Here is a 14152-nt window from a genome sequence, read left to right as displayed (position 1 = left end):
TAAAAAGGAATGAAATCTTGCCATTTGCAACAACAGGGATGGTCCTGGAGGGTGTTACACTTAGTGAAATAAGTCAGACAGGGAAAGACAAATACTGTATGATATCACTTATGTGTGAAATCTAAAAAATAAATGAATATATGTAGCAAAACAGAAACAGACTCACAGATATAAAGAACAAACTAGCGGTTACCAGTGGGGGGTGGAGGGGCAAGATAGGGGTAGGGAATTAAGAGGCACCAACTACTGGGTATAAAATAAATAAACTACAAGGATATATTGTACAGCACAGGGAATATAGCCAATATTTTATAAGTTTAAATGGAGTATAACCTATAAAAATGTTGAATCACTATGTTGTACACCTGAAACTAATATAATACTGTAAATTAACTATACCTCAACAAAAAATTTTTAAAAAAAAGAAGGTTCGGTTGTAAATTGCCAGAGGGGATCCCTTTTTGAGTTGACTTTGAAGCAAGGTGAGCTCTATGTAGAGCAGCCAAATGAAAGTCACTAAAATATCTCCTTGCTTGAAAGGGTGGCGCTTGATATTACTTTGGGGAATAGGACATACCTCATAGGACTACTATCATAGTACCATAACTGGAGTACTATCATGCATTAACTCCCTGGATCAAGTGCATTCATCAGATTAGCCCCAGCAGAGATTGGTGCTTTGGGGGAATAAGATAGTGAACAGTTCTGATGGCTACTAAGAAGACAGGTGTAGATGGAACAGGGCAAAGACAGAGCTGTTCCTTCCTGATCAGTTCCAAGAGGTCAGAGGCCAGAGCCCAAAGGTGGGTGGGTGGGGGAACATATCAGGAAGAGGAGAAAACTAACCCTGAATGAGCAACTACCGTGGGCTGGGACCTGTGCTAAGTACTTTACGTGCATTATTTTGTTTAATCTCCCAACATAATAAGGTAGGTACTATTATTACCCTCACTTAGTAACTGAAGAAACTTAGGCTCAGAGAGGTTAGATAACTTGCCCAAAGTCACACAGCTGAGGACTGAGATTGAGGGGCAGGATTTGAATTCAGTTATTTGAAATTCCAAAAGTTGAGTTCTTTCCAATACACCACACTGCTCATTCAAACCCAGAGGACAGGGAGCCAGACGAGTCAACCAAGCAGCAGTGGCTGGTGGTGATGACATACATAGGACACGAAGCAGAACTGAATAGCTTGTGCACAGCGCCAATGAGGGCAACAAGTCACAGGCTGGCTTCACATAGGTCAGCTATCTCACCTCTGTCCCCAGCAGTACACTGAATTCTACCCCTTGTCCCCAGAATTGCCCCTGAACTTGACTGGAAACTGAGTCTTGCCCCTCACCACAGGCCTGAGCCCCAAGTGCAGCAAGGCACTTTACAGCCACTGCTGCCTCAGGGCAGGAAGGTGCGGATGGCTTCCTGCACCTCCTCCCCACTCTTGGAGACACACCTTTAAACGTTGATTCTGCTAATATTAACTCAACAGTGTCATCTTCCTGAACAAAAGACAGCACACAGTTCTACCAACAGTTACTTATCTCTTCAACAGGCAGTCTCCAAGTGCCAACTTTGTGCCAGGCACTGTGCGAGTTGCTATCATTCCTGTGACCTTCAAGTCTAGCGGGTGGAGACAAGTATAAAAACCGGTCATTTGAATATGCTATTGAGATATACGGGAGCCCGCAGGGATTTCAGAGTGACCAATCAGAGTTGCATCCCTTGCCTCACAGGCCCTGGTTCCGGAATGGGTACCCTGGTGGTGGACCCTCTCTACGGGCCCACAGAACATGGCGTGCAGATACAAAAGTGCAGGCCAGAATCACTGCCAATGAAAGTTACAGCCATAGCTGTTATGAGGAAGACAAAGTCACCATGGGCAAGAGCAGCCTGAGAAAGGAGAAAGATGAGATCTTGGATCTAGGACTGGAAAAATGGATGCAGTTTGGTTAAATGGAGAGAAGGATTAGATTAAAACATAATTCTCCCACGTGGTCAGCTCTTTAAATCTTGTTTTAAATACATGCCTTCTGTTTACTAAGAGTTGCTTGCCTTAAATTTGTATTGGGTTTGCCTTTGTATGTTGTTCCCTTGCACATTTTGAAAACTAAGTAAGGTGGGAAAAAGAATTACAGAAAAAAGAATGACCAGGGTGCTCTCCCCCAGCACTGTCCAATAGAACTTCGTGCAATAATCGAAAGGTTCTATTCTGTGCTGTCCAATTCAGTGGCCCCTAGCTGCAGGTGGCTACTGAGCAATTGAAATGTGGCCAGTGCAGCGGAGGAAATGAAGTTTTCATTTTATTTTAAATGTTGTTAGTATCAGTCGTATTGGAAAGGGCAGCCCTTAAACCACTTAGCAAATAGCCCATGCACACCCTGGTAAAGGAGCGATTAAATATGAACGCTTCTAGGAACCTACTTATGGGGGCACTCATTTGCAAATGTATGGGCTTGTTCAGTCAGGGGGTGGAGGATCATGGTTCCTAAAAACCATCCCGCAAGGGTTGATACCTTATTTACACAGTGCCTTCAGATACATTATCCCATTCAATCCCATAACAACCCTGAAGGGGGTAGCTCAGAGATCATCATCCCCAGGAGATACAGCAAATTTAGGTGACAACAGCAAGGCCCTGAGGCAGGTGAGGGTGGAGACTAGAGGTCCGGTGTTTCTCCTCCTGGGTGGAAGACTCTTTCCAGGGGGCAGCAGAGGGGGAATGACCTCACGCTACTAATGCCCACTGCTCACCGCCTGGGCCTCACGGATGAAGGGAGGTGCTCTGCCTTCCATGTCGCTGCCTTTTTCCTACTGGACTGGGGCTAATGCGGACATAGGCTATGAACAAGAACCCTATTTATCCCCTTCCCACTACCTTGATTTAGGCAATAGGAATGGTTTTGAAAAGTTCATTTATATATTCACAACTATGTCGGGAGCGCCAACCATGCCCCAGACATTGGTCTAGTTGTGGGGATACAGCTGTGAACAAAGCAGAGACCCCTGCTATGGAGACTGATAAAAAATTGTGCATATGCTGGATTGTTGTAACATTTCAAAAACATGTTAAGTCTACTGTGGTCTCTCACATCTTTAATGGTACACACACACCGTCCAATGTATTTTTTGTGTAAACCTGGACTCACACTTCAAGCAAACTGCCTGGCTGGCTGCAATGTGGAAACACCTTTCGATTCGGTCTTTTAACATGTGTTGAGTGCCACCTATGTGCAGAGCCCGATATTGGGGACTTTGGAGAGAGGCAGAAGAATGAGAAGACAAGGTCCTATCTCAGGGGGTTCCCCGTGCGGTGAAAGAGGCAGCTCCTTCTCTTGGGAGCTCCCAGGCTGTAGGAGCTGACAGCCTAGTCTGGGGAGGCAAACAACTTCAGGACCCACTTTCAGAGGGGAATCCCAAGTACATGCAAAATGAATCCAGCCTAGACTGTTTGGAGTTGGGTAAATGGTCCCTTGTCGTGATGATGGGGGACAAGAGAGGGGATGCCATAGGAGCTGTTGCACGTCCCGACAGCAAGGAGGAACCCAGGAGCGGCCTCTCCTGGATTACTGTTATCCTGGCAAGTCTTCTGGATGAGATGGGGTTGGAGGTGCTGCTGTAAGAATGAAGAACTCTGTGGAAGGATGGGGTGGGGTGGGGGCATTCCAGGTAGAGGGTGCCTCCTGGGGGATGGTAGGAGAAATGGGGGCGCTGGGCACAGTTCAAACCCAGCTGAAGATGCAGAGGAGAGAGGAGGGCCAGTGTGTGAGGGTCTTGGCCAAGTCCCTGCGGCTGCGGAGTGGCGGTGGGGAAGGACCGGGTCAGAGGTAGCGGGGGTGAGTGGGGGCAGCGCCCAGGTTTCTTGACAGCTGTTAAGGAAGCGTGGCGACAAAGGGTTAAGTGTGCCCCTCCACCGCCCCAAATGTTTCCTGTGTTTGAAATCCTTCAGGTATCCGAAACCCTCTGGCCCCCGGCCAGGCCGGCATTGTCCGGGGAGCGCTTGTGGGCTGTCAGAGTGGCCTCGCAGCCTTTGTTGTGGGACCACCTCGAGGTTCCCTCTCGCGCCCTGGCTGCGGCTGCCCAGTGCGCGCCGGGAGGGGGGCGGTGCGGGAGGCTTGCTCCCTCTCCCTCTTCCCGGCCCCCCCTCCAGCCCTCCCGATGACCACATGACCAAGTGGGCTCGCGGCCAAGCCACAGGCTACAAAATGCAGCCCCTGGAGTGAGCGGGGCGCATTCCCGCTGGCAGCCTGAGCCACGGGCCGTTGGAGCCGCAGCCGAGCCGCCAGCCACTTGGAACGAGCTCGCCGCCGCCCCCGGAGCCGCCGAGGCCAGCTGGGCGGCGCTGCCCCGCGGCGGGAGAGAGGAGGCTGCGGGAGAGAGGAGGCGGCGGCCGGCCAGCCCGCGGCGCGGCTCGGGGCGTACCGTCTCGCGGCCCGGGAGCCACGCGAGCTCCGCGCCCGCACGCACGAGCCGCGACTCGCGCCTCCCTCGGCCTCCGGCCTCTCCGCCCCCACCCCCGCCCCCTGGCCAGGGCCGCGCGGCGGCGGCGGCGGCCAGAGGAGCAGCATGAATCTGCGGCTCTGCGTGCAGGCGCTCCTGCTGCTCTGGCTCTCCCTGAGCGCGGTGTGTGGAGGTGAGTGCGCGCCCTCCCGCTCGCCCGCGGCCCCCTCGCCGCTCTCCAGGGCTGCAGCCCGCGCGCTCCCCGCCCTCCGCCCCGAAGATCGCGCTCTCTCCGCCTCCCGGGAGCCGGGCGCGAGCCGTGCAGGAGCCGCCACGCGCCGGGCCGCCGACGGACAGGGCGCCCGGGGCCAGGGACCCGCCGGCCGCGGGCACCGCTCCCTCCGGGGGGCTCGGCTCGGCTCGGCCTGGGGCATCACCCTCCAGCGCCTGGCCCCTCCCGCCGCCCCTCGCAGTCCGAGGAGCTCAGGGCCGCAGGCGTGCGCCCCGTGTCCCGCGCCCCGCTCCCCACGTGGTGGAGGGTACGGGGGGGGGGGGACGTCCTGCTCCCCTCGTGGATCCTTGGAGGGAACTGACCTGAGGCCGGTGGGTTGGGCTCCTGCGTGGAAAGTTAGGGGCCGCCGCCGGCCGGTCCGGGGGCGCGGGCCACTGGGGGACGATGATGTGCCAAGATGCAGACGTGACACTTGTTGCATAGGCAGGAGCGCGCGGCAGGGGAGGCGGCGTGGAGCCCAGCTGTGGTTCCTTTCAGCCTGCGAGTGAGCAGAGGCAGCCTCCCCCGGGCCGGGCCGGGCCGGGCAGGGCTGGGTCACGCTGGCCTCCTCCCTCGCTCCCAAGTCCTGTCTGGTCTGCTCTCCTCCCACGCAGAAGGCTCGGCCTGCGTCCCACCCCAGGGACTTGGTTCCTCGAGATCCTGGCTCCGGTCCCCCCTCTGCCCCAGGCATGCTCATGCTTCACCTCAGTCCCCCTGTCTCCAGGCACCAAACCAGGAAACAGCGCCTGACCCGATACCTCCATGCAGCTGGCCCCCACCTGCACCACACCCCCACCTGGCATACTTGGCACTGACTGGTGCTCCCTTGCCCTCCCCAAGCCTGGTCCCCACCCACATCCCAGCAGTCCCAGTCCGGGCTGCCTGTCTTCTGTGCGTCAGTGTCTCCTGGGGCTGCCAGCTCCCACCTCCAGCTGCCACAGTCCTGTGATCTGGCTGTCACTGCTGCCTGCCAGGCAACACAGAATAGGAAGGCCAAGACCAGGTGGACTAATGCCAGTGCCAGGCTTGGAGTTACGGGGAGGTGGGAGCAGGGGGAAGGAGAGAGCAGGGCAGCAAGTTTCCTAGAGGAAGGGCCCAAGGCCCTACTTTATTCCAGATCCTCCAGAACAGGATGCAGCCCGGGAGCCTCTGAGGGGCCTGGCAGGGCTTCCACCTCTCTCTTTGTAGGTCACCTCCTTTCTCTGCTCTTGCCTTTGGCACTGCCCTGGCCCGGGGAGCCCTGCCCGGCTTCTCGGGAGGGCGCATTGGCTGGATCTGGCACTACCTGCCTTTAGCTAGCTGTCCAGTGACCTCTCTCTTCAGGGCCCGAGCCCTGGCTGAGCCACCTCACTGGTAAGAAGGGAGCAGGCTTTTTCCTCAGGAACTCCTGTCAGGCAGGCAATGGCAGAAAGAGAGCAAAAGATATGAATGAAGGACACCGCACGGGGCTGCCCTCCTGGAGCCTGCCGTCCAGGGCAGCTGGCGAGATCAGACACCCACGGGACACCACCACTGGCAAACAGTGGTGCAGAGAGGGCATCCCAGAGGAAGCTGGGCCTACCCGATCTGCACACTTGGGGCTCCCCCAGAGCCTACGGGGAGACCCTTGGCTAACTGACCAGCACTCGAACCCTTTCAGGGTCCAGCTGTTGGGGCATTACCGGTAAAGGGAGAGCCGGTTTCAAGGGGAGGGAACGCTGCATCTGGCTCAGACCCTACCACGTCCTGCTTCAATTAATCCTTTTGCATTAGGTCACCTATCTCCACAGCCTGATTTGGGTAAACTCGTTGCCCTCACATTTTGCTTAAGCCTAGCACTGGAAACTTCCAAAGCTCCCCCTGCCTCTCCACCTCCCCCTGCCACGTCCCCCCACCCCACCCCCGTCCTCTCCTGGGGCCAAGGGGGCCACCTCTGTGCAGGCGGCCACCAGCCCAGGGTCTGGGGACCCATGTCCTGCTCCTCCTGCCTCCTGTCCTGGGTCAGAAAAAGGGGCCTTTTCTGAACCACCTTGCCCTTGGCCCAGACTTGCATGCTCTCCCCAGCCAGAGTCCCCAGTCAGCTCCAGGCCTGGAATCCATGCTTCCTTCACGACACACCGTGTCCTGACTTGGAATGCACTCCCGCCACCGCACACAGACTCTTCCACTGCCTCCTGACCTGGGATACACTTTGCTCTTCTGAGTCTGAGGGCTGCTGGGCCAGGGCCAAGTAGCCCTTGGTCTTTGTCTGAGCACCTCTCTGTCTTTCCTTGTCCCCCTCCTGCCCTTCCCCGGCCCCAGCTGAGGCCTGCAGCCACAGTGACAGCGTGAGGACAGCCTCCTGGACCCCTCCCACTCAGGGAGGGGGCATCTCCACTCCATCCCCAATGCCTCAGAGCTAAGCACCCAGGTAACCTGAGTCAGGCCTCTCAGCGGCAAAGGACTGATGCAGGTGAAGCGGACGACCAGGCTGCCAGGGCGTGATGTGTCCACGGCAGCACAGCTGGCGTGCACTGGGCTGGGCAGACAAAGGAGGGGCGCTTCATCCTGGAGACACATGCAGGACCCCAGAGCAGTGGAGGGGACATACATAGCCAGTGCCACCAGGGCACTTGTGTGGGCTTTTAAAGCAATCACAAGACAGGCTGGACGGCGAGAGGAAAAAAAAAAAAAAGATGTTTCATTCCGAGTGAGGATGGCGTATTCCTGAGAAGCGGCACACGCCTCTTTGTGAACTGGCAGGGCTGCAGTTCAGATTGTGTGAAAAGCAAGCCCTGTTCACCCCCGACTGCACTTCACGGTGAGAATGCTGTAGCTTCACTGCTGATGGCGCTTCGGTCCCTCTAGGCTCGCGACTCTTTGCGGGATTGCCCCCGCCTTCCTGTAAGTAGCAGATGCGTTAGAGGAAAATATTGAAGTACACTGGGGATGGCCCGTTTCTACAGGGGAATTCTTTTGTATAGCCGGGACCTCTGCAGTGATGAGAATCAAAAGCCTCTGATTTGTCCCTTTGGACAGGACAAAGCCAGGGTTTCAGGTGTCAGCTTATCTTAGGGTGAACCAGACTCAGAATCAAAAGTAGGAAACAGGTGGATGATGGAATCAGGGTGGGGGAGGAACTGCAGACTTCCGGCTACAAGGAGGACAGGGAGCCCCCCATCCAGTGGGATGCCAGGTGCCAGGGGCTTCTGGGTGACCGCTCTCCAGGGCCTGGCTGAGAGCTCGGTCAGCTTAGGTAGCTCTTCTCTGCAGCCCTAGAGTCTAGACGTCTCGCTGGCCAGAGTCTGAGCCCACCAGCCGTGTTCCTCATCCTGGCTCTGGGCCTCCCCTGTCTCTTAGGGACCCCTCCCCCCAACAGCCCTCCCTCCCTGACTGCCACCACCACTCACAGGCCTGGGTCTCAGCATTTGGAGATGATACCCTCCCCATCTGGGCACCGTGCCTCTCTTCTCATGCCTGCTGTACCCCTAGGGCCATAGCCTGTGCCACTGGCCATCCCTGCAACACAAGAACCAAGACCTCACTGACACCTTCAAGGCCCTTAGGGTCCTTTCTGTTGCCTGGCCACACCCTCAGCACAGTCCTTTTCGCCCTGAGAGTTTCTCTGGTACCAGCTTCTCATCAGTATCATTCCTGTCCTCTTGCAGAGGGCAGAACAGCCTTGAGGGGACTCCAAAACACAAGGCAGAAGCTGAAGCAGCTGGAGTGGGGAGCTTAGTGAAGGGGCTTCCCTCCTCTCCCTCCCCGGCCCAGCCCCTTTGCAGATGGCACTCAGAGGGTAGCCCTATGACAGGCGAAAGCAGCCTCCTTGCCCCTGTCCATACCTACTGCCCCAAAGTGCAAACACAACTTGTGTTTTAATTTACATTAGGTGATGGGTTTAGGGGAGGAGCTGACACAGTAACCCACCCCCGACCAGAAGCATGAAGGGTCGCTGGTAAACGGAGAGGTCCTAATGGGCTTGTGACGTTCTCTCTGGGAGGGAGGGTGGAGGGCTAGAGAGTGTGTGCGTGCGTGTCTGGGCGAGAGAGCGTGGAGAGCAGCAGGCGCCAGGGGCCTGGGCAGGGAGGGCCCTAAGGACAGTCCTTGCCTGCGTTTGGCCCAAGAGGAGCATAAATGCCTGGAAATTGTGTGCAAGTGGAGGAGGAATCACACGAGCCGAACAGCCAAGGAAGGAACCGGAGCGTGGGGATGCTGGAGGCAGGGGGGAAGGAAAGGAAGAGCCGCCAGGGGTATGGCTGGGGGGCGAGCGGCCAATGGGTGGTTATATGGAAACTGTGAGCTAGTGGTGGAGACTCCTGGATGGATGGAAACAGGTTTCGAGAGACAGGGATATAGCTGGAGGCAAACCCGATGGTGTGGGGAGAGGGAGACTGGGTTTCATGATCACTGGCCTCAGAAGCTGTACTTCTGCAGACCAGCCCCATCCTGGGCATTGCACAAGCACTCTGCCGGTCTGTCTCTTGCCCAGCACCATCTCATCTCCCTGCTCTGCTTGCCTCTGGCGGCTGGCTTGTCTGTGGAGTGCCAGCTCGCCTGCCCTGGCTGGACTGCAGCCTCCATGAGAGGTGGCTGAGAGCTCGGTCAGCTTAGGTAGCTCTTCTCTGCAGCCCTAGAGTCTAGACGTCTCGCTGGCCAGAGTCTGAGCCCACCAGCCGTGTTCCTCATCCTGGCTCTGGGCCTCCCCTGTCTCTTAGGGACCCCTCCCCCCAACAGCCCTCCCTCCCTGACTGCCACCACCACTCACAGGCCTGGGTCTCAGCATTTGGAGATGATACCCTCCCCATCTGGGCACCGTGCCTCTCTTCTCATGCCTGCTGTACCCCTGGGGCCTCATCGTGTGTCTTTCCCTCATCGCACCCAGGAACACCCAGCACCACTTGGATTCTATTGGCAGGGCTTGGTCTGGCGTCAGGAGCCTTCTACTCTAAGCCAGATGTGGACAGATGTAGAGAAGAGCCCCCTAGAGCAGAAAAGGAGCCAGCTGGGATTGGAATGGAAGGAATTTGCATCAGGCACAGGATGGGGGTATGATCTAGGGGTGAAAGGAGATAGGGCAATGAGGGGGCAATACTAGCAGCCCACCCCCCTCCCGATGCACTTGCTGCTTCAGGTGACGTTCACTCATTTGTTTACTCATTCATTTGTACAATATTTATTGGCCTCTGAATCTGGTCACAGGCTGACTAGAACCCAGCATAAGGCACACAGAGTCAGAGATTCCCCTCCACTCCCTGCAAACAATCCCCCAGCCACACCCGCAGGGAGGCCACAGGAGCAAGTGAGCCCCAAGATGGCCAAACACTGATGAGATGCCCAGGGGTGAGGTATGAGAGCTCTAGTACTCAAAAGTGGGTCACCTGCGTATCAAAGGATGTACAATGACATCATGTTCCAGATTTGCTTTAAAATATCTCTGCAAAGAAAGAAACAGGAGAAGCAAAGCATATGTAACTCCATCTGGATAACTGTTGAATCTGGGTGATAGGCACGTGATGGGGGGAGTTGGTTTCACTGAAATATTGTGTGTTTGAAATGTTTTAAGTGTATCATTCACAAGGGTGCAGTGGGAAGTTATTGTCTGCTGTGCCCCAGCCTGAGTACAGGCATGATACCCCAAGCTGCACCCCCCCCCCCCGCATGGTGTTCAGAGCACAAAACATGTTTGTGCCCATCAGAAACATGATAGGACTGTCAAAAGGACATCAAGTCAGGGGTATAATTTGCAAATGTGAGTAGTGGGCTCTGTTTGCCCCAGGACAGTGTAAACATTGCAAATGGTTCATCGGTTCACTGATTGGAACAGGAAAAACAAAAGCTCTGAGAGCGCCACCTCATGGAGAGACTGCCGCTCCTCTGGGGCCCTGGCCCATCTGCATCAGCCTTTGGGATGACAGGCTTTCTCCTTCCTGCAGGGCCCCTGCTGCAGACTTCTGACGGGAAGGGGATGGAGGAAGGCACCATCCGCCACCTGGTGCAGCCCAGAGGGCCGAGGAGCGGCGCAGGGCCCTGGCAGGGAGGTCGGAGGAAGTTCCGCCGCCAGCGGCCGCGCCTCTCCCATAAGGGCCCCATGCCTTTCTGAAGCAGGTACTTGAGCCTCTGGTCAGTGGGCGGCACAGAAAGGGCAGGGGAGGAACAGCCTGGAAGCTGGGTGGCCCTGCTGCTTACCGCTGGCCAGACACCTGCACCAGGCAGGTGCCGGCCCCACGCATAACACCGGGGCTTACAGAGCACCTTCAGTTTAGACAGGAGACCAAGGCCGGAGAGGGGCTTGACACTCCGCAGGAGCTAGGTGCTGGCTCCCCTCCACTCTGCTGCCTGGGGTTGGGCTGGCTGGCCCAGCTGGAGTGTTCTGGAAGTCCTGGGGGGCCTTGATGAGCTGGGGAGAGGTGCCCCAGGGTATATGTGCAGGTGTGTGGTGTGGATCCTCACCGGAGGCGGGGAGCAAGGCAGGGAGCCTTGGGGTAGCCGCTAGCAGAGAACAGAAAGAGAGCCGCCCGGAGATGTGGGAAGGAGAGAGCAGGGCCTGAGCCTGCCGCTGAGGCCTGGGGCTTTAGGTTCAGGCTTGTGGGCAGGGCGGGTGAAGGCCGTCTCCTCTCCTGTCCCAGGCGGTTCCTTTGACCTAGGACACGTCAATGACCCCTCTCTGGTCATTTTTCCTCTTTAGGACTGAAGGGGCCACCACGTGTCCGCCCCCTGTGATTCTCTCTACTCCTCCGCAGATCGGCCTGCTTCTCTGGAGCCCTCACATCCGTTCGCCTCATCCGGCCCCTGTTCTCGCTGCTGACGGTCCGGCTCTTCTCCCCCACCAGCCTACCCGAATGGACTGGCGTGCTCCTGCCCCTAGCAAGGATCCGTTCAGTCCCCCTTCCTGACTTGGGCGACCCTGCACTGGAAGGCCGTCCTTCCTCTCCCCAGCCCTCCCCCTGCTCTAGTCTCTACCTCTTCTGTCTAATACCCTAACATCTAACCCTTCCCTGGCCCTTCCTGCCTCAGGTATGCCCTGGGGGCTGGGTGGAACCCGCCCTTCTTTAATCCAGCAGATTCCAAGTTTTCGCATCAGCACTCCCCCCCCCCCCCCCCACCGCCACCCCGGCCTCCAGAGGGGCATAGAGAGTGGAGCCATGAGAGACTCTAGGGAGAGGGACCGGGTCGTTGGGATGCAGACAGGGTGCCTTGGGGGCATGGGAACGGGGGCTTGGCGATCTGGCGAAGGGGGAGTGAAGCATTGGAGAAGAGGAGGAATAGCTACTGTGGTCTCTTCCTCATCCCCATGTTTGGCCCGGTTAAGGAAGAGGTGAAGGAGAGGGGCCATGAAGTACTTTGTCACTTCTCTCGCCTCACTGTGCCGCCTAAATTCCCTCCCACTCACTCCCGCCCCCCGCCCCCCCTCCAGCTAGTTCAAGCTCCAGCTCAGGAGGGGAGGGTATGCGCCTCAGGTGGCTCTGTACCCTCCCAGGAGCAAAAGCCAAGCAGGATGATTGGTTTTGCCAAGAATCACAGACGATCAGAGCCAAAAGGAACCTTGGAGTTCACTTAGCTCCACCTCCTTATGCAAACTCCTGCAAAAACAGAGGCTCGGAGAGGGATGGTGACCTGCTCAGTGTCACTGCAGAGCCAGAATGAGGGCCCAGGTCTCCGAACTCCCACGTGATGATGCCCTCTTCCTTCTTGATGATGTCTTCCAAACCCATTAAGTGCCTTTTCCCGGGCTTGGGGCTGGGGGTGGCCAGGAAGGGAGAGGGGGCCGGCTGTGAACTGCCCCACGGTGGGACGGAGCTGTTCCCTCCTCCCCAGCCTGCCCCTTCTGGTCCATTCCCCAGCCCGGCCTGGAAAGTTCCCTGACTGGCCAGCTGCCCCCATTCCTTGCAGCACTCCCAGACCCTGGGTATTTTCACAGGGGCAGCTCAGGCACCCAGACTACCAGGAATCAGGAGGTGGCCTTAACCAATTGGACTCAATGGCTTTCCCTTCACGTTGACTGGACCTTCTTCTCCCAGTGGCCTTTCCCTGAGGAGGCAGGGAGTGGGGAGAAGAAGAAGGAAACAAAGAAGGAAGGAAGGGAGGGGGGAAGGAAGGAAGGAAAGGGGAGGAAGTGTAGATCTCAGCAGGCTTTCTTCTCAAAGGCCTCGTGGGAGGGAGAAAAGGGAAGACAGGAGCCTGATGGCCACCTATGTACGTGTGGGGCAGGGGGAGTCAGGGCCCCCGGAGTCCCAGAACAACCCCGACGTTTGCCTACCTGCCCCTCCCCCTCCCCTCCTCTGCTGCTGCTGCTGCTGCTGCTTTAAGGCCACCCTGGGGAGCCAGGCTGGGCACCTGCCGCCCCCCAAACGCCCCTCAGCCCAGAGTGGGGGCTGGCCAGTGTCCAGAAAGCCTCTTCTGCCACGGATGTCCCCACTGGGGCTGGGCCTTCTTCCGCCTCTTCCTTTCTGCATCTCCTGTCGCATCAGTTGCCCAGCCCAGGGGGAAGGGCGGGGGTGGGCTGTGGGGAGCGGGAGAGGGACGGCTGGGAAAGTCTGGAGACACAGGGCAGTGGAGGTGCTGAGGGGCTGTCTTATTTAAAGTGGTTGTGTATGATTCTTATACTAATTTATACAAAGTTATTAAGGCGCTTTTCATTAAGAAATCGTCCCCTTCCCCTAATTGTGTTCACTGTGTTTGTAAAGATTGTTCAGTGTAAATATGTCTTTATAATAAAGAGTTAAAAGCTGACAATTCGCCCTTACTCTTGGAGGTCACGTTCAGGAGGGGCACACCTCTCCGCTGAGATCCATGGTCCTCCCCATGCCCATGAACTTCACGTGCAGGGAGGGAAGTGCCTGCCTCCTAAATCGGTTCCAGGTCCAATGGCTTCAAACTAATTTGCCACAAACTCACAAAAGGAATCTCTATGCTTAATGACCAGTTCACATAAAATGCAGTCCACTTTTAAGTGTTTTGGCATCTGAGTGTCCTAATTTTGTTTTTTCTGCAGTGTCCTTTGAAGGATCTTTAAAAAATTTTATTTAAGAACATTCTGATTAAAGGTGGGATTTCTACTAAAAATTGTTTTATATCCTTGGTGTGTGTCTTCTTCTATTTTTATCTACTTTTGAACACTCTCGGGACTTTTTAGCCAGTTGCCTTTCTTGAGAAATGTTCTGTTTCCTGCAATAAATATATTTCGTAATGACTTTGTATGTATCATTTTATGTTTCACAAAGTAGAGTTGCTTGATGCACGAGATAGCCTGAGAAATAAAATGCAGGGAGTTCGATGCAGTTCTGCCCCATCTGTCTCACTTCTTCACGCTTGTTGTCAAAATGCCAACATCTTGGAGAACAGGAAGGAACATTGGGTACATGCTAATTTGGTTAATCAACTCATTAGGTGCACACAGGTATACACGATCCAGAGTAAAACCCAGCAAAAAGGAGACAGGAGTGATCCAAAAGGTGCATTCGATAAATCTTGTGGGAAATTCTACAG

General features: G+C 56.0%; 1 protein-coding gene across 2 annotated transcripts; it reads left to right on the top strand.

Moving 5' to 3' along the window:
- Positions 1-4265: 4265 nt before the first annotated feature.
- APLN (apelin) lies at positions 4266-13399 on the top strand. 2 transcript variants are annotated; one of them, XM_068534092.1, is made up of 3 exons: positions 4266-4627; positions 10600-10771; positions 11352-13399. In XM_068534092.1, exons 1-2 carry the CDS (start codon positions 4561-4563, stop codon positions 10764-10766), a joined length of 234 nt encoding a protein of 77 aa, XP_068390193.1. In that variant the 5' UTR covers positions 4266-4560; the 3' UTR covers positions 10767-10771; positions 11352-13399. The 2 variants fall into 2 exon arrangements, with proteins under 2 accessions (XP_068390193.1, XP_068390192.1); XM_068534091.1 differs by having other exon boundaries at positions 4470-4627; positions 11407-13399.
- The last annotated feature ends 753 nt before the right edge of the window (positions 13400-14152 follow it).

The sequence above is a fragment of the Eschrichtius robustus genome, chromosome X, assembly GCF_028021215.1.
Source record: "Eschrichtius robustus isolate mEscRob2 chromosome X, mEscRob2.pri, whole genome shotgun sequence".
In the NCBI taxonomy this organism is placed as follows: Eukaryota; Metazoa; Chordata; class Mammalia; order Artiodactyla; family Eschrichtiidae; genus Eschrichtius; species Eschrichtius robustus.
The sequence above is the reverse complement of the archived record's forward strand: the minus strand, read 5'-3'. Positions and strand labels throughout refer to the sequence as shown.